The 25,651-nt window shown below is 44.4% G+C and overlaps 3 protein-coding genes across 8 annotated transcripts; 2 read left to right on the top strand and 1 right to left on the bottom strand.

Moving 5' to 3' along the window:
- Nucleotides 1-2,989: 2,989 nt before the first annotated feature.
- Nucleotides 2,990-5,260, top strand: LOC117963420 (coiled-coil domain-containing protein 160 homolog). Of its 3 annotated transcripts, none has more exons than XM_058989440.1 (2): nucleotides 2,990-3,062; nucleotides 3,769-5,260. In XM_058989440.1, the coding sequence occupies exon 2, from the start codon at nucleotides 3,793-3,795 to the stop codon at nucleotides 4,792-4,794; it is 1,002 nt and encodes a 333-aa protein (XP_058845423.1). In that variant the 5' UTR covers nucleotides 2,990-3,062; nucleotides 3,769-3,792; the 3' UTR covers nucleotides 4,795-5,260. The 3 variants fall into 3 exon arrangements, with proteins under 3 accessions (XP_058845423.1, XP_058845424.1, XP_034759342.2); XM_058989441.1 differs by lacking the exon at nucleotides 2,990-3,062 and adding an exon at nucleotides 3,069-3,202; XM_034903451.2 differs by lacking the exon at nucleotides 2,990-3,062 and adding an exon at nucleotides 3,069-3,230.
- Nucleotides 5,261-5,591: 331 nt separating this feature from the next.
- LOC117412469 (calcium-binding protein 39-like) lies at nucleotides 5,592-16,974 on the bottom strand. 2 transcript variants are annotated; one of them, XM_034904037.2, is made up of 9 exons: nucleotides 16,645-16,974; nucleotides 13,757-13,934; nucleotides 13,003-13,167; nucleotides 12,555-12,673; nucleotides 11,469-11,637; nucleotides 10,901-10,960; nucleotides 10,654-10,719; nucleotides 10,049-10,192; nucleotides 5,592-9,035 (listed from the first exon to the last, which is right to left on the bottom strand). In XM_034904037.2, exons 2-9 carry the CDS (start codon nucleotides 13,871-13,873, stop codon nucleotides 8,844-8,846), a joined length of 1,032 nt encoding a protein of 343 aa, XP_034759928.1. In that variant the 5' UTR covers nucleotides 13,874-13,934; nucleotides 16,645-16,974; the 3' UTR covers nucleotides 5,592-8,843. The 2 variants fall into 2 exon arrangements, with proteins under 2 accessions (XP_034759928.1, XP_034759927.1); XM_034904036.2 differs by having other exon boundaries at nucleotides 16,719-16,973.
- Nucleotides 16,975-17,452: 478 nt separating this feature from the next.
- LOC117963292 (PHD finger protein 6-like) lies at nucleotides 17,453-25,348 on the top strand. Of its 3 annotated transcripts, none has more exons than XM_058989437.1 (11): nucleotides 17,453-18,014; nucleotides 20,401-20,544; nucleotides 20,834-20,935; nucleotides 21,261-21,394; nucleotides 21,887-21,933; nucleotides 22,242-22,408; nucleotides 23,031-23,174; nucleotides 23,291-23,395; nucleotides 23,728-23,861; nucleotides 24,329-24,461; nucleotides 24,754-25,348. In XM_058989437.1, exons 1-10 carry the CDS (start codon nucleotides 17,754-17,756, stop codon nucleotides 24,459-24,461), a joined length of 1,371 nt encoding a protein of 456 aa, XP_058845420.1. In that variant the 5' UTR covers nucleotides 17,453-17,753; the 3' UTR covers nucleotides 24,754-25,348. The 3 variants fall into 3 exon arrangements, with proteins under 3 accessions (XP_058845420.1, XP_058845421.1, XP_058845422.1); XM_058989438.1 differs by having other exon boundaries at nucleotides 17,453-18,019; XM_058989439.1 differs by lacking the exon at nucleotides 17,453-18,014 and adding an exon at nucleotides 19,940-20,039.
- The last annotated feature ends 303 nt before the right edge of the window (nucleotides 25,349-25,651 follow it).

Genomic DNA, 25,651 nt, shown 5'->3' with positions numbered 1-25,651 from the left:
TATATATATATATATATATATATATATATATATATATATATACAGATACAGATACAGATTCAATAAAATAAGAACACGGTGAGGGTGAACCGCTTCTAGAGTACACGACCATCATGCGTGTCTGCTATGAGGTGCGAGACCTTTAACCTTCCATCCTGATCCATCCTTCCTTCCTTCCCTACCCCTCACCCACTCCCAACCCCACCCCCTCATCCCCTCATCCCCTCACCCACACACTGACACAGAGTAACCCTGCAGACTTCAACACGAAGCTAAAACCATTCACAAAACAGACCTCCCTCCCCTCCCCCCTCTCTCTCTCTCTCTCTCTCTCCCTCTCTCTCACTCCGCACATATATTTAGAAATATATTTTACGCACATGTATTCAAGCAAGGCAAAGGCATGTTCAAATGTGAAGGGTTAATACAAACAAACAGAAACTTGATTCGAGTTCAGTAAAATGTTTGGATACAAATATGGGCAATAGCGTTAAAGCATTCGTATAAACAGAGTTGTTTTTTTCTTTTTTTTCCCCCCAAACCGACAGCCCGCCCACAGAGAACCCCCATGCCTTGTAGCAAACTAAAACTATTTCTCAACTCTTCAGAGTCGTATCCGTTCTTCAGTGCGAGAGGGGAAACGCGTTTTTTTTTTAAATGCAAGTGCTTCTCAAGAATGTTCTCTCTTCAGAACTCGGTGTTCATATCAGTTGTTGACACAGTGACGCAGGTGATGATGAAGTTACCTACCTGAAAAACATGCAGGTGTTACGCAACCCCCGGCACGCGTCATTTATCATGTTCCTCTAGGTACAAACACTACAAACACCATGCAGTAAAAATGAGGCATGTGAAGAAACCACAGTCCTCACAATGCAATTTAAAATGTGTTTTTACACTGTTGTGTAATATATATGATCTCAGTATTCTGAAGTGTGTTTGTGAATATTGATTTGATTTATATCCACGTTTTGTTCTGAAGACCCTCGGTTGTTAAGTGATTATTTAGATCTGTTGCTTCTGCTTTAAATATTTTCAAAGTGAAACGTTAGTTTAATTATCATTATTCTTACAATTTTTTTTCCCCACTGTAAAGTAATTACAACTAATATTGCTGTAATTTATAAAGATAACCAGTTAGTCACAAACCACAACTCCACCACACGACTATATAAAGAGCCATATTACTGTACTCAAATTATAAAAGGAAACTTGAAGAAAACAGCAGAAATGAACTTCGCATTTATTATAATTTTTGCTTAAGGACAACACATTTCCTGGCAACACAAACTGTTTGTTTTAAAACATAAAATGCGTATTTTTAATAAACCCAATTGATTGGTGTTAGTCGTAGTAGTAATAGTAGTATATAATGATTATTTGTGGTAGTTTATTATTATTATTATTATTATTATTATTATTATTATTATTTTTATTATTATTATTATTATTATTATTAAAACAACACTATACAACTACTACTACTACTAAATAATAATAATAATAATAATAATAATAATAATAATAATAATAATAATAATAATAATAATAATAAACTACCACAAATATATATTTACTACTATTGTGAATAAATTGTTTTGTATTTTTGTTGGAAAAAAATTAACCCCACACATGAAATGTTGCGAGTCTAACGAATTCAGAGAGCGTTGAGTATTTCTTTCGACTTGCATGTCTATCACATTATCACGGCAATCTCTTTGCAGTGCAGGACAGACGCTGCCAGTAGGATTGCGGAGTCTGCTTCAGCAGCGCAAAACAAACTGGACGGAGCTGCCCGTTTCTCTTCATGCTGAAGGGAAAAACAATAGAAGCACTTCCCTTCTTCAGCGCTGATGTTAAGCAGTGGTTTTGTTCATTAGTTTTTTTACCGGCAGTATCATTAGCATGAACCCTCACAGACAGCTGCTATTGATGCTGTAAGGAGGCGCCCATGCCTTCTACTGGTGTGAGCGCTGGTTTTAATTACGCTGTCATTATTAATTAAAACATGGCACTCCTTTCATCTGTAATTTAAGACTGCCTCAATCTGTAAACGGTCCCTTCCTCTGTTTGTTTCATTAATACAGTTTTGATCTGAATAACTTTAATTTGTGTTAATATGCTCAAGCAATTAACAAACGAGTGCACAGCAATTCAAAATGCCATTCATTCATTCATTCATTCGCCTTACTTTTTTTTGGAATGTCGTGGAGACTCCAGCTTGCTGTTTTGGACCCCAGTGCAGGCGGGCCGGGTGGCACGGCTGCAGGACAGAGCATCTCCACGCACACTGCAGCCTCACCGACCCGCAGCAGGATAACAGCCCGAGCCCCGACCGTCCCTCCCTACCCCCACTCCGGACCTCGCGCCCCTTCACCCCACTTCCTGCGTGTTGGTCGAGGCGGCTGGGAACAAAGGGCCAACACAATGACTTTTTATATTCATTTATTTGTAAAATCTGTCTTTAAAACGACTATAATTAAATGTACGATTCAAGATTGCTCAACAGGCTGTTATCACCTTAAAATAAATACGATTTATTTTCATGTGTGTGTGCGTTGAAAAGTGAACCAATTCAATTGTAATGTTGAAATGGGGATATTGTTAAGATAATCACCTATAAAAACTCAGCTCCCACCGTTCAGTTTTTTCCCAGATTTTATTTGATATATTTAATGGTTCGATTGGTTTTTATCCTTGGGTGCGTCTAATCTTAGTTATTTTGCAGTGTTACACCTTTTCAACATTAGCATTTCAAGTCGTTATTTTTGTTTAGATGCATTTCAATGCTTTTTCTGTGATGCGTGTCCCCAATGGAAGATCAGTATTATACGCAGTTGTGGGGTTCGTGTAAACTGTAGCACAGTAGTCGTATTTACTATTATGGTCATTTAGATTTTACGCTTCACTCGTGATTGTACATGCAGCATCCACTCCACTAGAGGGCGCTAGAAGAACAACTAACTCTTACTCTGTGGAGAGAGGAGCCACTCTGATTTATTCACATAGTTGGTGGTGATAGGAGAGGAGGAAAACGTAAACGTTTCGACGGTTTACGTGAGGTACGCGTCTCTATGGATACGAGGCATTGCGTGGAGTTTATATACATAAAATGTTTTTTTTAATATGTAAATACACACACGTTTTATGTAGCATGCATTTTCTGTTGCAGGTTTGATTACATGAAACACGAATTACCGAGGCGAGTTTCAGTGTCGTAAAGTATACTGGTATGCGTTTGGCGTTTCTCTGCATGTAAAGTAAATACATGGTCCAGGACCCCGTTTTTAATTTGGGAATAATTACGTATAATTATTAAATGTAATGTTTATTTTGAATCACTAGCTCCTGGAATTCGTCCTCATGTATTTTGTTTTTACAGATGACAGTTCTTCCGGGATATTGTGTTTGATAATACTGCAGTGTAATAACTGGAAAAATAATTGATAGTAGATTTAAGGTATCGGTTCCGTTCTGCCAGTTTGTACGACCTCAAAACAAAAGACAATATACCGTGTGTTGTGTTCTCAATGACTGTAAGTGTCTGCCTCTCAGCGGCCAGTTTCAGCGTAATGCCGAACATTTAGCAGGCTGATAGCTAACAGCAAGCTACTGTATATTCCTTCAACCGACCTGTTTGTAGTTTTGTATACATGAACTACTCTAAATTATCAAAAGACAAACATTTAGAAAATAATTCGCTCACGCTGTATGGTGATTGAGGTTTTATGGCTTTAATGTAATGGATTTTTTTTCCATTACCGACAGGTAGAAAGTATTAAGAGTGAAGCAATGGAAGATACTGAGAACAGGGAGAAGGAGGGGGAGCCTCACTGGGTGGCTCAGCTGTTCCCCCCTCGCTTCACTGCGCTGGACCTGCTAGAGAACAGCCTCGCCCCCGGGACACGACCCCCTCTCCTGCTGTCTGAGAAGCTGGCTGCCCAGAGAACAGAGCGAGTTCAGGAGATCTATCGGGGGGCACTGAGAGAGCTGCAGGAGGGGGAGAGACAGGACAGGAGGGACCGCCTAGCGAAGAGGATAGTTTGGGAACCTCAGAGAAGAACCAAGGTGGAGCTGTCCTCCACTGTCCCCACCACCACCACCACCACCACTGCCTCAGAGAACAGCACGGAGCCTGCCTCAAAAGAGGAGCGTGCCAGAGAAGTGATGGAGCCATGCATCTGGACTGCGCAGGAGCTGTCCGCTCTGCGGCAGGAGATGCGCCAGGGAGACTCGGAGCGCCGACGGCTGGAAACCCGCCTGGCTGAGGCTCTGGAAGAGATTGAAAAGCAGCGTGGCGAGCGAGGGTCGCTGGAGCAGGCTCTGGGGTCCAGGGAGAGGGACCTGGCCAGCGCCCAGCAGCAGAACGAACGCAGGGCCCTGCATCTACAGACGCTTCAGAGGGAAGCTGGCAGGAGAGACGCCAGACTGGAGGCCCTGGCACGAGAGGTGCGGGAGAGGGCAGCCCACTCCCGAGGCCTGGCCCAGGAGCTGCAGAAAGCCAGGTCGGAAATCCAGGAGCTCACCCTGCACAACAGGGAGCTGGCCGCAGAGCTGGGGAGGTTGAGACAGGAGAAGGAGGCAGAGAGGCTGAGGCAGGAGGAGCTGGCACAGGTGCAGCGCGAGGCGGCCGTCAGGAGGCTGCAGAGGGACCTGGAGGCTGCCCGAAGCGAGCTTGCTGTGGAGAAACAGAGGCACGGCCGGAGCCTGAATGCCTTGGAGTTGCTCAGGAGGCACTTTGCTAGCTTACCTGCCCAGGAGATGCAGGACACCTTCACTGCTAAGTTTGAGTAGAGCTGATCCGGAAATAGACATTTGCTGTAAAGGGGCAACAACAAACTAGTCAATCATAATCATTATCACTTTGCACACATGTTGGAATCTACACTTTGTCAAGTGACTTAACTTTCTTGCGAGTCTTCATCACGTTGATGATATTGACAGGACCAAGAAATCATAGACCGCTCTCACGGGCACCCAAATAATGTAATGCGATATTATAGTGTAGAAGCAAAGGGAGGATTAGCTTGAAAATATCCATTTAGGTAAAACTATGTGCCGGTTGTGTTTGTTTCTCTGATCCTGTCACTCTCTTCTGTAAAGACTGCACAACGGCAGAGTCTTCAGATGTGATTTGTTGGGGCTTTTGGATCAAGGGCTTCCTGAAATTCTAACAGGTTTTCACGATGGATTTTCCAAGCGTTGCTGTCTTGGTACATTGTTTCAGCATATTTGAATAAAAGTGATATTTTTTATTGAACCCTCGAGTGCTTTTATTTTTGATATAGTAAAAGTATGGTGGCCCCATCGGTGTTAGAGTAAGGAACACTCGCGTATTGAAGATATAAATATATCAGTCATGACATTGATTCCTCTGCTGAATTACACAGGAGGTCTGGCACACACATCCATACACAGCAGACCCCCACCCTAGCTAGTAGGACCAGGGTTTCCTGCATCCTCGTCCTACACTGAACACCAGTAAGGTTCTGAACCAAGGTGGACCGGAGTCATAGAAGAGGAGATGCAGCACAGATTGAGAACAGTTATTTTACAAGTGTATACAAAATATTAGAAAGAAACGATTGTAAAACAGGTATGAAAGGAATTTTATTTTCTTAAATATACTTCCAACACCATCGTATCACCACATAAAATAAACATTATGTACAAGTCATTAGCTCCCCAACAGGCAATGTTTGGAGACAGGAAAGCCATCAACAATGGCAGAAACAAAGGTAGCAGTTTGCAGAACTGTAGTTGCTTATTATTATTATGTTAAAAAGGTAAAAAGCAAGAGAATTAGTACTACAAACACCCCCCCATTTATACATACATGGCTAGTTTCACACCAATCTTAAACTTCCTAATGTTAGGCAAGGTAATCCGAGATTAGTGCCAATCAGGGTCTGTGAAACGAGCCCTATATATTTGAATTGGGTTTACTTCCACACTAAACCACCCACCCACACATACATACATACATCAGTGTGTCCATCTTGGTTGATATAAATCTGTGTTACAGCAGCATTTACTACTGAGTTATACATCTCGTCGACATAAGATGCCCCATGACTTTTTCTAAATATTAATAATCAAATTGTTTAAATAATAATAATAATCTAATTCTTTAAAAAAAAAAAAAAAATTACTAAGTAAACTCTCAGTAAAACACGGACCGGCTCAGTTGTCAGCCTGTTTACATTTGGCTCTGATGGGACTGGTTTAAAAGCTGGACTTCTACAGTTGTGAACCACAGATACACCATACACTGTACTGGGCATGGTCATGGATATGCCAGGGAACAAGGTGTCCTTTGTAAAGCACAAACATCACGTGCCAACCATAACAGAAATGCAGTCCCGATCAGTCCCGCATTCTCCACGCTCTGCTCTACTAGCTAACTGCTCAAGACGCTGCCTGGACAGCAACACCATTGCAATGTAACACAGCTACTGTCCAGATCTGACCACGTTACATTTTAATATCGGAGCATATTTAGATGTTTGTCTTTATTTTGGAGGGTTTTGTCGTTTTGCTTGCGCTCAGTTGTCAGCACTTAAAAGAAACACACGTTGTTTCCGTTAGCAGCCTTTTGAATGAATATCTCGAGTGTTCCTACAGGAACTGCAGGCTGGCCAAGGGCAGTGCTCACCAGGAGGCTGTGGCACCAGGGGCTGGAGGTGGTGGTGTTTCTAAAATCTGGAAACATTAACAAATCATTGTTTCATTTGGGGTGCTTTTTTTGGTGCATAAAATGCTCCTATATTCAATATTGAAAGTGTTTGTGCATCAGTGTGAGTGTGGTTACAGCCATCACACAGGTCACTCTCACACAACTGTTCCACTTCACTCTGTCCAGGCAGCATTACTTCAAACCACTTTGTTTTGTTTTTTTTTAAACCAGGAACATTTTGAAATGTTAGAAAAGACCTTGCCCAAAAAACAAATACAATCTGGGTTTGCACACTTGTGCATGCAATACTAGATTTCTATTAACAATCATGAAAGGAATGGTTAATTAACAGCAATTTCAAATCACTGGTGGACAGCATTCCTCTTGCTGTGATTACATTGCCAGTCTTCTAATGCCCAAAATGAAAAGCGCAGATTTACACTCAGGCGTAACAAAGAGCAGCAACATCATGCTGCAGGTTTGTAATTGCAGCCTCTCCCACACCATGGCAAAGTTTTGTCCTGGTTCAGCAGCATGCAGCAGCAGCAGCAGCTAAGTGAAGCAGTTCAGGTCATTTCGAGTTTAATTCCACTCCCCTAGCCCCCATGTGTATTCATGCTCAATTCATTAAATCACACTGGGAGCAGCTTAAACGAGGCGGAAGTGTCGTACATCGCAGTCACCCCACCACACAAAGTCCTTTTCAAACGCAGGGCTGCTGAATCCCAGCCTAGATCACACCCTGCCTAGTAGTAATGCATTGTGTGTCTGCTAGCACGGTCAATTGGGTTGGTTCTTACCCTTCTTGTTTTTTTTATAAGCATGCACACATTTATATTTTATAGCATCCTGACAAAGTGCATTTTTTGGGCACATTCCTTACATTTCGTGTGCTGCTTTAAAATGCTTTTTCTACACAGTAGTTCTTTGTATTTATCATCATGCCCTACACTACTAATGGATTCTAGTTCCGGATTCGTTTTTGTAGGGTTGGTAAGGTTAAGTTGTTATTGTATTTGACATTCATACACGGCCCCTTTTTCTACAGTTCTACAAATCCCTGCTTGCAAGCAGGAACCAAGCGGCACTGTTTAGTGCTGCAGGGGGGAAGCAATTGACAGCTTCCCAGTACCTGTGCTTCTTCCTGTCAGTACCAGCACAGCTCATGAAGTATCTAATCACAGTTCAGCTCGTGGACACTCTTCAGTGTTGGGACCCCTTTGTTTTGAATGGGGGGGGGGGGGGTACTGCAGCCGCACACAGGACTGTGATAGGAGGCTATAAGGCATATTACTAAAGTGTGCAAGACAGTGTGCAGGCCAGCAATGTAAATAATATTTATAACTTGTTAAAACAGGAACTTAAATTAACTTCTTCTTAGCAGGAACCCACCTACTCTCCCTCTGACCATCTCCCTTCCTCCCAGGGTGGGCAAAGAGGGGCTATTCCAGTCCAGGTTGCTGTTCCAACAAGGTCCACTGCTTTCTAGTGCATGCAAAATCATTAAACAGCCTCAACAGTATCCAAGAGTCTTTGGTAATCACTCAATTGTGTGCACCGAAGGACAGAAATACCAACATGTGTATCAGGATCAAGTGCCTAATTTCAGTAAATAATGACACCTCTATAACCTGGACTGGAATAACCCTTGGGGACCACAGTTGCCCATCTCTGTTACATAAATTACAATCCCTTATTGAGACTAAAGCCCAGCAGACAGCACTGCATTTGACAGATAGAGATAAGCTTCCTAAAAAAATATACAATACTACAATTCAAATAACCTGCTGCACATAAAGCATGCACACACCTCCCATGTTGCTGTGTTTCATTATTATTATTATTATTATTTTTTTTTTAAAGCCCAGGCACCCTAAGAAGGAGGTATATTTTGTAGTTATTGGTTATGCTCCTGGTTACGGTGAATTGAAGGATTTTCTCTTGGCAGCGGGTGCAGGGGCTGGGTTAGTGGGGCCTCCTGTGGCCCTGGTGGTCTCCTCAGGTCCAGGGGTTCTTGGATTTTTGCAGCAGCTAAGAGGGCAGGGGCAGGTTGAGCAGAGCCAGGTCCCCTGCAGTGCTGGGGATCTCTCCGGAGCCCGGATGTGCTTGAGCAGGTTGTTTCCTCGGGGGCAGGGGCAGGTTGAGGAGGGGGCGGGGATGATCAGGGCTAGCCCTCCTGTGGCGCGGGGGGTCTCTTCAGGTCCCGGATCTGTTTGATCAGGTAGTTCTTCTCGTCACAGAACTGCTCGTCGTCCGAACGGTCCGACTGGAACTTGCTGAGGAACTCCATCAGCTTGGTCTGGTTCTTCAGGAGGATGTCCATCACCGGCTGCGTCTTGTTGGGGTTCGCAACAAACACCTGGGTCACAATGAAGGAGAGTGGTAAGAGCGTGCTTTCTTTAAGATTTCCTTTGAACACTTTAATGCATGAAATATTGAAAACATCTTCAAAAACAAAACATATGAACACATAATAAATATATTTTTAATTGATTTTTCTTTTTTTCATGGAATGCATTTATCTCCTGTATAGCTGGAGACTTGCGTCTTGCCGTGCAAATGTTATAATCTCAGAACCCTGCTTTCAGTTCGGTGCGCTCCACCCCCCTGGTTCAGTTCGGTGCGCTCCACCCCCCTGGTTCAGTTCGGTGCGCTCCACCCCCCTGGTTCAGTTCGGTGCGCTCCACCCCCCTGGTTCAGTTCGGTGCGCTCCACCCCCCTGGTTCAGTTCGGTGCGCTCCACCCCCCTGGTTCAGTTCGGTGCGCTCCACCCCCCTGGTTCAGTTCGGTGCGCTCCACCCCCCTGGTTCAGTTCGGTGCGCTCCACCCCCCTGGTTCAGTTCGGTGCGCTCCACCCCCCTGGTTCAGTTCGGTGCGCTCCACCCCCCTGGTTCAGTTCGGTGCGCTCCACCCCCCTGGTTCAGTTCGGTGCGCTCCACCCCCCTGGTTCAGTTCGGTGCGCTCCACCCCCCTGGTTCAGTTCGGTGCGCTCCACCCCCCTGGTTCAGTTCGGCGCGCTCCACCCCCCTGGTTCAGTTCGGCGCGCTCCACCCCCCTGGTTCAGTTCGGCGCGCTCCACCCCCCTGGTTCAGTTCGGCGCGCTCCACCCCCCTGGTTCAGTTCGGCGCGCTCCACCCCCCTGGTTCAGTTCGGCGCGCTCCACCCCCCTGGTTCAGTTCGGTGCGCTCCACCCCCCTGGTTCAGTTCGGTGCGCTCCACCCCCCTGGTTCAGTTCGGTGCGCTCCACCCCCCTGGTTCAGTTCGGTGCGCTCCACCCCCCCTGGTTCAGTTCGGTGCGCTCCACCCCCCTGGTTCAGTTCAGTGTGCTCCACCCCCCTGGTTCAGTTCAGTGTGCTCCACTCCCTGGCTCACCTTGAAGACATGGAAAGCCTCGAACTGGATGTTGCGGCTGTTGTCTCTCAGCATGTTCATCATCAGCTTGAGGTTCTCGGGCCGGCTGATGTACTTGGTCATGACTGTGAAGTTGTGTCGGTCCAGCAGCAGCTCTCCCAGCAACTGTGAGAGAGACCATGCATTCAATTCAATCACAAGCGCAGCACATGCTCATGGTATAAGTTATTATATACACCTGACCCTGTCTCTTATACCAACGTCTTCTCACAAAGCACAACACTATTGAATACCATTACCCATGTCTTCAGAATTGTTGTCACTTTGCAGTCTACCGTGTATTTCTACGGTTCCAGGATTTAATAGACCTTCCAAGCAGTCACTTTTCTACCTGACGCAACCATGTTATATTTCCATATATTTTCCACAATGCAATCATAATATCGAGGACAAATCAGTGACAAACTGAGTTCATGCAAAGCCATAACGAGGTGTTTGGAGAATGCTGTTCTTCTATTAACGTGTCCTTCTATTGTATTGTTTTTGTAATGCAATTCACTGCTGCTGTGTACTGTGTTGTCATGGCATATGTGTCTCACAAAGTAATCAATGCAGTTAAGCAGTACCTTCAAAGACTGTCGTTTGGTCACGTAATTTTCTGAATGCAGCAGCTTCTCATACTCTGTAAACACCTAAAACACAAATCATTACAATTTATATGTATATATATATATATATATATCACACACACACACACACACACACACACACACACACACACACACCCCACTATAAATATGTAACTTTGAAAGCGAATACTACAAGACAGAAAACAAAGAAAGAAGTGTAGAATAATGATTGTAAAAGGCTTACTCGATCATAATTTGTCTCCAAGAAGTCCGCACACATGATCTTGTGCCTGGTCAGCAGGTCCTGAAATGTAAAAAAGCAAAAGCACAAACAAAATGTATTGTTAAACAAAGTATTATTCTCCTTTTGATCACCTGACACTGTGGTTACCGGAGGGTTATTTGGAAATCAAATACTGTTAAACCATGTAAATGAGTTTGTAAAATTGAGCTGCACTATGCTGCAGCAGCAGCAGCATGACAGGGTGAAGATATTCGGTCAATACAACCCTCCTCCCCCTGAAATCACAACCCCACCCCGATATACTCACTTCATTATTATATCATTCAGGTTTTATAGCATCACATATAAATGAAAACATATATGCACGAGCAACTGCTCTGTAAATATGTGTGTAACTTTATATCTATTAATGTACGTGCAGTATCTACTATCTTACATAGAAAAATTGGAATACATTTATTAATAATCTAACCATGCACTTTTCCCATAATCTGCTACTCTGTAATTTTGCATGAACTGAATACTTCCACCAGAAAAAAAATTCTAAAAAGCGGAGTCCTTGCTTCACCTTGAAGGAGGCGAAGGCGTCCGAGGCGATGTCGAAGGTGGACAGCTCCACGTATCTGAAGAAGTTGTACAGCTGCTCTGAGAAGAGGATGGTGCGGGCCAGCGGCTCGTGACGAAGACACTCCCGCAGCATCATCCCGCAGTTCAGAGCCACCTCCGGACTCTCGTACCTGCACCGGGAACAAGGCTGTCAGGGAGAGAACGAGCCACGCTCCCAGGGGCTGCCAACACGTTTGAACCTGCAAGGCATCCTGCCCCCTTACTTGGTGTCTCACTGGAGGCCCTCTGATCATCCAAATATCAGAACTGCGCTACTGTTTTTAAAAGCGTGTTTTCAAGGGTTAATATCTCCGATCCAGAAAACAATTCTTCACTTCACAGTAACATTAACATACTATAAGCTAGAGGTCAAGGTCACTGGCACATTCCAGTGATGATGACGCTTTCATAACAATGCAAATATGTAATCTGCATTTTATTATTATTATTATTATTATTTGTTTATTTAGCAGACGCCTTTATCCAAGGCGACTTACAGAGACTAGGGTGTGTGAACTATACATCCAGCTGCAGAGTCACTTACAATTACGTCTCACCCGAAAGACGGAGCACAAGGAGGTTAAGTGACTTGCTCAGGGTCACACAATGAGTCAGTGGCTGAGGTGGGATTTGAACCGGGGACCTCCTGGTTACAAGCCCTTTTCTTTAACCACTGGATCACACAGCCTCCTGGTGTCTGAGGTGTGGGGCAGGCAGAATGATGAAGATTCTTCATGCCAACAGAAATTCAAATGAGACATGGCTCATCTGCGTTTAGTGAACAGAGATTTTTCTAAAGATGACCCTGAGCTACCTCAAAAGGTCAATGTCATTCAATCTATTAGGTTTTGGAGCCGAGCAACTTTGATTTGGTAACATTTCGGTAGCAGAATTTAATTTCATTTGAGAGACGTGTGAATTTCAACCTAAACATCGGACCCTTAAAGCTAGCGTTTGCTGATGGGCTCAGATAATAACGCGTTCAACACCCCTAGGACTGTTGAGTTAGAGTGGGGAGCTCCACCAGTACTTTACCCAGCTTGCTCACCCCTTCAGCAGCATGAAGAGTATCTGTGTGTGAGAGGAGATGTACTCCACAGTCGGGGTCCGGGTGCCAATCTGTCTGCGCAGGATGTTACTGAAAATCTGGACCACGTCCTTCTTGCCCTGAGTACAACATATGAAATTATTAGTTGGACAGTTTTTTTTTTTTTTTTTTTACCTTAACGATTCGTACAGCATTATAAACCACCTGATGCACATCATGCACCTCAGCAGTTTCTATTTTCACAAGAATACCAAATACCTAACTAAATAATAATAAATAAATAAATAAATAAATAAATAAATATAGTAGTAGTTCTGTATTGGTAGGGGTAACAGCAGCGTGGATATGCTGCTTCAGTATGTTCAGGTTGGCTATCGACGTGCTCAGCAGGTCAGTGCTACACATGCAACACCCCCCTCACCCTTGTCCTCACTCACACCCCCCTCACCTCGAAGTCTATCCTCTGCAGGTTAGCTATCAGTGCGATCAGCAGGTTGGTGTTGTACAGCTCCTGGGCCAGCTGTGCCACGGCCTCCGTCTGCGGCTCCTTGTCACTGGTGCCGTACAGGACCTCCTTCAGGGAGGCCAGGCTCTTTGACATCTCTTCAGTCACCTGCGGGGGGGAGGGGAGAGCGAAGCGCTGCTCAAACACACTGCGACAAAGTCAACTACAGGGCTCCCTGTTTATCTGACTTGCATATAAAAAAATACATAAAAAAAACCAAAACTGTAATACTGAAAATGGTGATTTGGTGCCCCCCCCCCCCCGCACACCGTTTCATTTTTGTGTACAATCGTTTCACTGTTGTTGTGTGCTTTATGAATAGGAAGGTGACATCAAGCTTGACGCGTGTCAGTGACCTAAATGAGGGCTGAGTTTCTCTCTGGAAAAAATAAGTGCAAAAAACACAACCACCAGCAGCAGCACTGTGAACACTGAAAAAAAGAAAAAGCACTGCTAAAAAGCTATGATGTTTATGCATCTTCAAAGTACTGTTAAGAAAGTATTACCTCACATTCCCATGCTTCAAATATATGCTTGAATACAGGCACACGCAACAACAGGTCTGATTGCTATGGTTAATGTGACATCAATACTCGAACAAGTTAGAATGATGCGATGCACCAATGCTCAAGAATGCCCATACCAAGTTTAATCACAACTGGACACGGGATTCCCCAAGATAAAAAAAAAAAATCACCTTTTCACATTTCTTGGTTTCCGTTGGCTCGAGTTTTTCCAATACAGCCACGTTCTCTTTTAAACTCTTGACGATTTCAGCAGGATTTTTCTGTGATTTTCCGAAGGGGAAAGGCATGTTTAGGAGTCTGTGATGGCGCCCTTTGCGTGAGGGGAGAAAGGGGGCTGCTTACTTACACCTGCATGAAAGAACAGAAGAGATTAGAGCAGCAGGTATGGCTGGAGCACTGGACAGACAAGCCCCGGACTGAGATCACTGTGGTTACTGACTAGATTAACAGAAAATTCATTATATAAAGATAGTTCAGAATTACACAGCATTTCAGAAACTGTAAGTCTGTCCCAAACACTTGTCATACGAACATTATTTGTACCTGGGATTGTTGATTGGTTATATAGAATAAAGAGAGTAAACGTATTCATATGTGGAGTTGTTTATGCTACTTTTTAGTGCATTGTAATTACTGCAGCATAACTAACTGTAATTGAAAGAAATAACACTGTGATTGCAATTTCAGAAAACAATGGTGCTGTAACTGTAATTAGAATTGCCCCCCACACATCAAAACTGCCTTATCTGCTACAGGCAAGACAGCATTTTGTCAAACAAGCTGTCGCCTGACAGCATCCTGTTCTTCTGCATCTTTACAGTTACTTGCAGTTTTTCTAAAGCAGTGGGATGTGTAGTTTTTGAAGGAGGTCTGTGAGACAATCTCCAAGCACTACTGTGGTCTCCTCCTTGTATAAGGCTGTGGATGACTGGACTACAGTAACAGTGTCAGATGTGTGGCCTGGACTCTGTCCAATAAATGGTAATGGCCCTCAATGGTACAGCGCAGATATCTACTGCAGGAGGCAGGTGTGGGCAGTCTTTGTGAAGATGGAAGCTGCAATCTGTATTCATGAAGCCAGGTGACTACCAGTAACCACTGAGACTGGCAACAGAAACAGGCAGCAGAAGATAATAAACTATTAGATCAGCAATTATTAACACAACTCCCTTTTTCAGTGAAATGAATCTGCTACGTTATTATCCTTCAAGATACAGAAGTAATGGGGGAATGTGCATTGCTATCCACAAACGTTTATGCAGTTATGTAACGCACTGCAGTCCTTACAGCAAGCTAACAGTATCACTGTCATTCTGCCTGCATTAGAGGTACAATTCATGAAAGGTGTGTCTATTATATGTTCCAGAATCTGCAAACAGGTTCACAGGTTTAACTAACAAAGCCCTGCTATTTCTACAGCTTTATTTGCTTGAATGCATCCATATCCAGTACACCACCCCCAGGCAGCCCCCAATACCAAGCTAAAGTTTCCTACAAGGATGTGTTGCATGCATGTATTTGGGGGGGGGGTTTAAAGTCAAGAGCAGTTTTCTGGCTTTGTACATTCCTTCATAGAAGCAGCAGCAGCATAGCTGCCACACGTCATATCCTAAGTGACTGGCACCCTCTGTTCTTTTTTGGAATCTAGTTTTGGCATTACATATCACAATGCAAAATGTTAGTATGCTACGCTCCTTTCACGAGGGTTATATTAAAAGCACAACAATACATAAATGAGGAGTGTGCAGGCATTTAACGCATCTCCGCTTTAATGGAGCTGTCATCGATAAGCGAGACGACTGTACTTAATCCATCACTACATTATGTAACACGTGAATGCACCCCGGGTCCAGAACGCCACTTACATCCGTCCCTGGGAATGCGACTCATCAAAGAGGGCGTTGTGCGCGTCGCATTGAGGGAGTTCTCTATTTCTGGTGAGGAAATACTACAATGCAATACCGTGGGTGGGAATACAATACAAAAAGGAAAATGAAATCGTCTTTAACACAGCGTAGAACCTGGTATTGATTTATATAAACTTTAACAGAAGGGCGTTTTTAACCTCCAAATTATACAGTTTAAGAAAGCTGGCATGTTTGAAGTGAAGTGGTTTATTGTAACCCACTTCCCCGACGTATATTATAGGCTGGCGGTTTTGTATAACCATCAGTTTGTTTCTTTTTTTAAAAATCACCGCCATCAGAGTTAATTTTACAAATGAGTAATATCCTACTGAAACATGTCCTGTTCAACACAGATTCAGATCAATGCGACGTTTCCTGTTCCACCGAATCTTTCTTTTTTTTGGTGTGTTTGTTTTAGTTACTGCGTAGGTTCTTCTATACAGTCATTATTATTATTATACTGACGATACAAATTATAATCTAGTGTGGGTACTGACTGCAGCAGCTGACTCGTTCATTCGCAGGGCTTTTCAACGTTCAGGCATCAGAGTTATTTCGCTCGCTAGATTTATATTCGCTACGCTGTTCTGGTTCCCCGGCTAACGTCACGACACAAAGCACAGCTCGCAGCTATTTAATTGACTTTATGAGCGTCTGCCCTTTACTTTTTAATTCGGTATGTGTCACCCCCTCTTTGTTGTGATATTAATGCTAAATTATCTAGGGGAGTTCCTCGTCTCTGCCTACTACGTTGCGCAGATGTGTCTGTGTGTGTGAGCTGGTACTTTTCCAAACCAATATCCGGTATCAGTCAATTGTCTTCGGAAAAAAAATACATATAATAAAATATATACGACCAATGAAAACTACTTTTTCTGAGCGGCTATCTAAATGACCTTTTATACTCCAGCTAATAATACAACAACAAAACAAACACACACCGAAAATAAAGGCAGTTCATTAGAGGACATTTTAATAGACTATTTGTTTTGTGTTTAAAAACTGTTTTTCATGTCATTTCCTTCCACTCTTTAAATGTGTATGTTCTTTCTTTCTGAAAAAGAAGAGACGAATCGGAGAATAAAGGAGGACGCACGTACACTTAGCAAGGCTTCAGACCGATAATATAAAACACAGCGCTGAACACTCACCTAAATCCGTCTTCCGTGTTCGCTAGTGTTGAAAGAAAAATAAAAACGTAATACAATGTGTCCCCAAGCCTTACCTTGACAGCCGCTCGGCATATAAACTGTCTCTCACTTCTGTCCGGCCCCTTCCTCTCTCTCTCTTTCTCTCTCTTTCTCTCTTTCTCTCTCTCCGTAGCTAGGCGGTGTTTGCGGAGCTCGCGAGCGAGCGGCGCGCGGATTGATAACGCCGAGGTCCAATCAGAGTGCGAGGAAGCGAGACGGCGCCGCTGCTTCCACGTGAAGCTCGGGTCCTGCTTTGCAATGCAGCTGCACGATAAAACTTAGGAAGCAGAGAAAAAGCAAAGCACGTTCTTCTCATCAGTTTGCAGTGTGAAAAACACATCGACTTATAATGTTAATCAAAATGGAGCCTGAAATAAATCTTTTCAAGTATGTTTTGTTTTTTAGGCCAGCTACAGATATGTTATTATTTACACGTATTTACTATAATGTTGCTGGTCCTACTGATGTTCATAATATATTTAACATACTGTCAAAGTATGGTATCGAAGCGGTATTGACCAGACAGTACAACGGGCAATACAACGTATATACTTTATCCACAGCAAAGCAATGCCCATACTTCATTCTACTTATCAATAATTCATTTGTCAAAATGCGCACTTTCATGCTGTATAAAATTATTGAAAGGAGCGAGGGGCGTGAAGCCTCTGCGAGAACCACGTGACCTCAAATGCATTTTGGGCAGAGTGAAGTGAAGCCTTTGCCACCATGTTAGGTGTTGGCAATTGAGACGACATTTCCTGTAAAATATACTCGGCTTGCGCTTTGTTTTCTGACTGTGCTATTAAATGATTTGCAGATGCAATAACTTTTTAATAACGACTCATTGAATCCCTTGCAATTGCACGGTGTCAAAATATTATACTTTATAAAACTTATAGTAACGTTAATATTACTTTCAAGCTTATGCTGGGGTGAGACACCGGCTTGCACAAATTAATCAACAGTATCATGGGCAGCTAGACTTTTACGTTGTGGAAACCACTGAAAAAGCGGTGATGTTTGCAAACTCACAACACATTTAAAGCATACTTTTGCCATGATTTGCAATGGCGACGGCAAAAACAGCTTCGCTTTTGTTTTCTCTCATACTAGACGTGGGTGTTCGCAGCAAACGGGCAGGGCTTGTCACATCCTGTGCGTGGTTACGTCAGCTAGAGCAGCCTGTCCTTGCAACGTCACCTGACTGCAACGCAGTGGACGCCGCGCAATCCGCCAGCGCTCTCGCATCGCAATTGGAAAAACACATTTTTTTTTACACTACCACCCAACGGAGCAACGCGAGTGAAACGCTAGCACGGCTTGGAAGGGTAAGGTATGAGTTGCAGCCCTCGTTAGCCTCTCTCGCTAGTTTGACCGTGTGGTGTGTCCCACTGGGGTCTGTGGTATGAGTGGACGTGATGGAGCCCCCCCCCCACCCACCCGCTCTTGTTTCTGGTACCGTCTGTTGCGATGTAGCTCGACTGCGCTTTACTGAGACAAGCGGGTCACCCCTTAATTTGAGACTTTTTAAAAAAAAAGGTTTCTAAAATAATTTCTACTACCAAATAAATTGGATGGGCTACCGAGACTCCCGAGTGTTTCCATCCGCTCCGTGGCCTGCTCTGTTAGTCGCATCAAATCCAGTGGGCCCCCGAGCCGAACAGGCAGGGGCGTTTAGTTGTGGCCCCCGGAGCCAAATACATTTGGGGTAACCCACACCCCTTAATTAAAAAAAAAAAAAAAAAAAAAAAAATGTTTTTTATTTTTGGTGTGTTGTTGTTTTTTTAATGTACATCCCGCGGTTTATATATTTGTCCCAGGACGGGTTTAAAATGTAGTATACAGACCCATTTTAAGAGTGCAGTGTTGTGTTTGTGGAGTTATTTTGTGTTTCGTGTCGGTCGCTGAGGTTTGTATTTTATTTTTTTGTCGACGGTTGCTGTGTGAGTAGCGCGCGAGAGCCGTGGAGTCTAATATCACAGCGCGGCTATACGATATATAACCTTATCATTGTTAATATTACTAATATTAATTGTAATGATTAGAATTAATAATAATAATAGTCATGTAAATACATTTTGACAGTGATTGCAGTTTTTCTTAACCGTTTAACCATTTAGTTAAGTCACTGAAGTGAATATGTTACAATAACATATCTATTTTTAGTTTGTTTAACTTTTAATTTTTTTTTACAGGATGAGGTGAAATGTTAACCCTTTATTTATTTATTTATTTATTTATTTATTTATTTAAACCCGCGACGCCTTCGTCACGGCCAGTGCTTGATTTCATCCAGCGATAACGTTGATACATTTCAGAGAGCTAGTCAACAATAGTATTATTGTACGCATTATAAAATTAATAGTGTGTTGTTTTCAATTCTCATATATTTGGCGAGCCAAAGTAGTGAGGCATACAGAGCGACCATAAGAAGAGTGTCGATGTTATTCTTCAATCACTGCCGCTTCTTCTACCGCCCAGTCTCATGAACAGCCTCGGAAGATGACTTGATATTTCCAGGGTTAAGCGTTCACCTCCTTGGGCACAATCTAACGGTACCTTACACTCGGACCTGTGACCTGATAAGACTGCCATGTTGTGGTCATGTGACTCTCTTGGTTTCTGGACGATAAAGACCTAGAACTTGGAGATGTTGCCACGGCACTCGGTACAGAGTTGGATTCTGTGATGCTGTAGGTCAACTTTGATCTTGGGCATTGTACAAGAAAAATTAACCCTTTCCTGGCAGTCATTCTGAGAGCTATCACCACCGCCCTGTATGAAAGTCATATCCCAGATACCATTTGAGATAGCGACTTCATATTTGCAGGGCTGTAGCAGCACAGCATGGCAGATGTATTGGCGACCTTTACATGAACCTCTGACCTGATAAAGTTGCCCTGTTGAGGTCATGTGACCTTTGCTGGTTGATGCTTGGTGGAGACCGCACACTTGTAGATATTGACTTTGTGTTGGTCACCCAGATGTATTCTGTGATGATCTCAGCCCAGTTCCATTGCACGTGTTGTCTGGTCTAAATTAACCCTTTCTCTGCCACCGTGTGTTATCCCCAGGCTGCATGCATGATACAGGCCACACACTTTGATTTAGTGGAAGGGATTGGGATTGGGATTGGGATTGGGATTGGGATTGGGGAGGGGGGGGTGAAAGTTTAAAGCTGCTTACTCTTTAACCCTTTCAGTCCTGGCTGTACCTCCAGGTCCTGCCTCATCTTCGTGCTGTATGTTAACAGAGCAGCATTGTGGAGTAGAGGTTAGGGCTCTGGACTCTTGACCAGAGGGTCGTGGGTTCAATCCCAGGTGGGGGACACTGCTGCTGTACCCTTGAGCAAGGTACTTTACCTAGATTGCGCCAGTAAAAACCCAACTGTATAAATGGGCAATTGTATGTAAAAATAATGTGATTACTTGTAACAATTGTAAGTCGCCCTGGATAAGGGTGTCTGCTAAGAAATAAATAATAATAATAATAATAATAATAATAATAATAATAATAATAATAATAATGATAACACGTGCCATCTGAAATCACGTTGGAACCTCACTAGGACTCCCAGGTCCCAGTCTGAGGTTGCATATAAACATGCAGAAACAGTGTTCCTTTGTCCTGTGTGTAGTGCATGTGTGCGCGATAAAGGAATTTCCTTTTGCATTGTGTAACTTCATCTCTTGTGTGTGTGTGTGTGTGCTGAAGCAAACCATGTCGAGCTCGGCTGGGCAGAAGAAAGGAGCTGCCAAGCTGCGGAAGTGTTCCTTCTGTAGGACCAGCAAGGACAAGGAGTGTGGGCAGCTGCTCGTGTCCGACAACCAGAAGGTGGCAGCGCATCACAAGTGTCTGGTAAGTGGGTCATCCCTCAACGCCCGCTCACGCTGCTGCACGTTCAACAGCACGTCGCTCGGAAACCATTTGAGATGCAGACTTCGTATTTACTGTGTTAGGCATACGTAATTCCCTTGCTGGTTGACGTAATGCTTTTGTAGCCGATGGCAAGAATTTTTAGGAAGATATTTTGACTGGAAGACTTGAAGCTATAACCGTCAAATTAATTTATGGCCAGAGATGTTAAAAAAAATAATCAAAAACGATGGCAATTGTATTGCAAACACATGAACCTGTGCCCTCCCAGCTCTTCTCGTCTGCGCTGGTGACGTCGCACTCGGACAGCGAGAACATCGGAGGCTTCTCCATCGAGGACGTGAAGAAGGAGCTAAAGAGAGGGAACAAGCTGGTGAGTGCCAGGTTTCATTTGAATGAGAAACAAAGTCTTTTAAAAGCTTCACCCTTGGGGGGGGGGGGGGGGGGGTAACGATTTATTACAGTTCCAGGAATGGAAATAAGACTCCTATTTGAATCACCTGTTTTACTACCAGCCTGATTAGCCCCAGTGTATAGGTAACAAGCTCAGGTGTGCACTGCTAAACTCCTAGTAGAACCAGGGACGGATCAAACTGCTGTGCAATGAGAGGTCTTTTTTTCCGGCCCTACAGTTGGTTGGCAGTTCCATTTCCTGTGCGTGTTTTAAACGTTCTCTCTGTTCGGTTTGTTTCTCTCAGATGTGCTCGTCTTGCCACCGGCCGGGAGCCACCATCGGCTGTGACGTGAAGACGTGCCGCAGGACCTACCACTATTACTGTGCGCTGTGGGATGAGGCTCAGGTCAAAGAGAAGCCGTCGCAGGGCCTCTACCTGTAAGGAGCATGGCAGCGCTGCAGGGACCAGGCTGGGGCGCTGCAACGCTTTCAGGAATACAGAGCTGCTGTATTTTGAAAACATATGGCATCGGTGCAGACAGACAGGCGGCGCTGTTTACCTGACTGGCCCGTTTAAAACTGAACTGCAGTCTTTGAGCCGTTGCTTTTAGGGTTAAGAACTGATTTAAATCTTGGCTCAGTATTCATATTCTCTCAGCTGGCCCGTTTGCTGACGGCCCGTCTTAACATACAGTGAAAAATAGGTGAATGCCAGTTAAATCTAAGCTAAGCCCATCACATTACAATAAGCCCATCCAATTCAATCACTTGAACTACCAGACTTGCACGCACCTCTTGCATTCTGTGCTATGATTTTGTGTGTAAAACTGTTACAATCACTACTAAATATGTCTACTGCAGACAGGGCTTTAGTCCCGAGTGCTGTTCCTAAATGTATATAAAGATCTACATGTTCCTTTTCCTTGACAGAGTTTATTGCCGTAAGCATCGGGGTGCTACACAGGACTCCAGTGATGGTAGGTGTATAGTGTAGACAGTCCTGTTCAAGGGACAGGGGGCATCTCTGTAAATAAGACATCTGCTCCAATAGAAGCCATTGTGTTTTGTAGTGTACTGTACTTAGGGGGTATGGGATAGTCTTGTCAAAGCACTTGCCAATGTATTAGTATATGCCTTGTCATAGCCAGTCTGGGCTCGGTTGTCCCAGCTATGTGTAAGTGCGTGTAACCTAGCTTGGTTATAGTGGAAGTCTTCAGTGGAGGCTTTGAGTTTTTTTTTTTTCTGCTTCATGCCTGACCCCCTGTGTTTCTCTTCCGTGCTGCAGACGAGCTGGAGGGGGGTGTGAACGATTCCGACTCCTCCCCGCCGCGGGGGAGGGGCAGGGGGCGGCTCGAGAAGGGACGACCCAAAGCACCCAGCTCCCGCGGGCAGTCTGAGGACACGCGCTCCACCTCCTCGCACGGCAACGACGACGTTGAGAGCGCGTCACATGTAAGAGCTCTGCGCTGGCTCTGCCTGGCGCCCCCCTCACTCCCAAACCCTCCCTCCCTCCTCCTGGCTGCACATACAGCACTGCAGTGAACAACAGACTCGTCCACAGGCTGCACCTGGGTAGCAAACACATCGATAAAACAAATCCCAATAATTACAGCATGCTAATATTTCTGTATCTGAATCTGAGTGTGTGTGTGTGTGTGTTCATTATTAACCCTTTGCCTGCGTGTGTGTGTGTGTGTTCATTATTAACCCTTTGCCTGCGTGTGTGTGTTTATTATTATTATTATGTATTTCTTAGCAGACGCCCTTATCCAGGGCGACTTACAATTGTTACACGATATCACATTATTTTTTTTTACACACAATTACCCATTTATACAGTTGGGTTTTTACTGCAGCAATCTAGGTAAAGTGCAGCAGTGTCCTCCCACCTGGGATTGAACCCACGACCCTCCGGTCAAGAGTCCAGAGCCCTAACCACTACTCCACACTGCTATCCCTTTATTATTAACCCTTTGCCTGTGTGTGTCTGTTCATTATTAACCCTTTGCCTGTGTGTGTCTGCCTCGTTATTAATCTGTTCTGCTGTGTTTGTGTTTGTCTGTCTTGTGTGCAGCGGGACCGCTCCCCCCTCAGAGGCAGCCCCAGTGACGCTGGCCTCCGCTGTGGGTTCTGCCACGCGGGGGAGGAAGAGAACGAGACCCGAGGCATGCTGCACGCCTCCAGCGCCAAGAAGGTGGCAGCGCATTACAAGTGCATGGTACGTAGCGCATGCAGGAAGGGAAGGGGCTTCAGTGTCTCGTCTAAACCAGCACAGCACAGGCGAGTGCTGCACACCCAGCACGGGTGTAACTCGCTTTGGTTTTTGTCTTCCAGCTGTTTGCCTCCGGCACCGTGCAGCTCACCACCACCTCCAGGGCTGAGTTTGGAAACTTCGAGATCAAAACCGTCATCCAGGAGATCAAGCGGGGCAAGAGAATGGTGGGTGTTCCGGGTGTCTGGGCACGCCTGCTGCTGAGCCCCCCTGCTGGGCAACACTGTGCTTTTGGAGCGTGCTGTTCCAATGAAAGCTGGTCCATTCAGCTCTCTGGAGAATGGGGAACGGAAAGCATTACAGCACGGCCTGAAACAGGGAAAGGGGCTAATTTAAAAAGATTATTTTAAATGTGTGCACAAGAGCTGGTGTGAGCCCACCTGCGGGCAGTGGAAATGCATCTTCTGTAGTATTAAACAAAGGCAGATTTAATAATGTGAAGGGTTGTGATCTCGTCAGAGGAAGCCTAGGTGTAATAATTCTCTTTCGTGCCTTACAGAAATGCACCCTCTGCAGTCAGCCAGGGGCCGCCATTGGCTGTGAAATCAAAGCCTGCGTGAAGACCTATCACTATCACTGCGGCCTGCAGGACAAAGCCAAGTACATCGAGAACATGGCCAGAGGCATCTACAAGTGAGCCACGCAGGGCAGCCCTCCCTTTCTCTTCTCTTTCGTCTTGCCCTTCTAACTTGGTTTCTTTCTCTCTTTGTTTTTTAAACGGAATGTTTTTGTGTGTAGTTCACTAGCTGTGTTTCTCAAGCTGCAACGTGTGTGTGTGTGTGTGTGAGAGAGAGAGAGAGAGAGAGACTGACTTGCCTGTGTTTCTCAAGCTGTAAGGTGTGTGTGAGATGGACTCTTGCCTGTGTTTCTCAAGCTGTAAGGTGTGTGTGTGAGATGGAGTCTTGCCTGTGTTTCTCAAGCTGTAAGGTGTGTGTGAGATGGACTCTTGCCTGTGTTTCTCAAGCTGTAAGCTGTGTGTGAGCCGGACTCTTGCCGGTGTTTCTCAAGCTGTAAGGTGTGTGTGAGATGGACTCTTGTCAGTGTTTCTCAAGCTGTAAGGTGTGTGTGAGATGGACTCTTGCCTGTGTTTCTTTTCCCAGGCTGTACTGTAAGAACCACAGTGGTAATGAAGAGCGGGATGAGGAAGACGAGGAGAGAGAGAGCCGCAGTCGAGAGAGGGCTGGCATCGACCGTGACGGCACCAACCCCCCGCAGGAACTCAACGGCAACTAGGTACGGCACTGCGTTTCCCCTGCACGCCAGACATGCAGGGAATCAGCAGGGTTATCACACTACAGGAGCAGTGTGCTTCAGAGCTACTTAACAAACGTACCAGCAACCGTCAAACAGGCTCCTGCTTATTAGATGATCCCCTTCGTTCACCCTTTATTATTTAGTCTTTTGAAAAAACATGTATGCATTATCAAATAGATACATAGATAGGAAACTTAACATGGTACAATTGTCCACGCAGTGACTGAAGGGAGATCTGTTGTCTTTCTAAATGTGATGTGTGTTTCCACAGGTGGAGTAAGAACGGCGAGCTGAAAGATGAAGTGTACATATTTTAAATATGTTCATACCTGACGCTGCTTCCCCTGCCTACACACACTTTCTCGCACACACCTGCTTATGTCCTGTGGGGTTAGGGGGTTACATTACATAAGGAAGTCAAAGCGCTCTGCACAGGTAGCAGGAAGATTAACACAGAGGAAGACTGACTCGTCTGCAACGGCATCATGCTTTTGGGAGATCCAGCACTGGCTGGGATCCAGTTTGGGGGGAAGCTGGACTGATTCTCACTCATGATCAACCCAGATGTCTTTTTATCAAGTCTTAAAAAAAAAAAAAAAAAAGGAAGAGAAATGCACCCTTTTTGGTTGACTCTTTCTTCAGGAAACGGGAGCAGCAACTTCATGAACTGAAAACTCTTTGTTATGTCCTCTCTCTTTCTCTCTAAGTGACAAGGATCTTTGGTTTGTTTTTGTTTGTTTTTTTTCTTTGTGTTTTTTTTTTCTTTTTCAAAAACATGTATAATATTTTATTACCTTGTAATTGTAAAGATCTGTGGCTTGCTTTATATTCAAGAGGTCTGGATTAAAAGCCTTGTGTTAGCATGAGCTCTGTGTTTTGTTACTACTCTAAATCCAGTATTTGATCTCTACCATTTTTTGGTTATCCTGAAACTTTCTCCCCCTCCCCTCTCAATGTTTCTTGATAAAGTCATTAATCTCAACTTTGAGATATGTCACTCCTAAAAAACTCAGTGAAGGACAATGACAGTACAATCACCTGTAAGAGAAATAGAATGGGCTGATCTATGCTACTCGATCTGGGAGAGTTTGTGTTTATGTATGTATTTTTGTAGTTCTCCCTGGTTCTGTAGAATATTTAATTCAATTCCTGATCACACATAATTAATG

Source organism: Acipenser ruthenus, chromosome 16, assembly GCF_902713425.1.
Source record: "Acipenser ruthenus chromosome 16, fAciRut3.2 maternal haplotype, whole genome shotgun sequence".
Lineage (NCBI taxonomy): Eukaryota > Metazoa > Chordata > Actinopteri > Acipenseriformes > Acipenseridae > Acipenser > Acipenser ruthenus.
The sequence above is the reverse complement of the archived record's forward strand: the minus strand, read 5'-3'. Positions and strand labels throughout refer to the sequence as shown.

Bases quoted from the DNA above. Each gene is read 5' to 3' on its own strand.
- LOC117963420 (XM_058989440.1), top strand. From the start codon at position 3,793: ATGGAAGATACTGAGAACAGGGAGAAGGAGGGGGAGCCTCACTGGGTG.
- LOC117963292 (XM_058989437.1), top strand. From the start codon at position 17,754: ATGGCGACGGCAAAAACAGCTTCGCTTTTGTTTTCTCTCATACTAGAC. The intron at 21,395-21,886 runs GTAAGGAGCATG...TTTCCTTGACAG, and splicing joins CCGTCGCAGGGCCTCTACCT to AGTTTATTGCCGTAAGCATC. The intron at 23,175-23,290 runs GTACGTAGCGCA...TTTGTCTTCCAG, and splicing joins CAGCGCATTACAAGTGCATG to CTGTTTGCCTCCGGCACCGT.
- LOC117412469 (XM_034904037.2), bottom strand. From the start codon at position 13,873: ATGCCTTTCCCCTTCGGAAAATCACAGAAAAATCCTGCTGAAATCGTC. The intron at 10,961-11,468 runs GTGAAGCAAGGA...TTTACATTTCAG, and splicing joins ACGCCTTCGCCTCCTTCAAG to GACCTGCTGACCAGGCACAA. The intron at 10,193-10,653 runs GTACTGCTTAAC...TCTCTCTCACAG, and splicing joins CCAAACGACAGTCTTTGAAG to TTGCTGGGAGAGCTGCTGCT.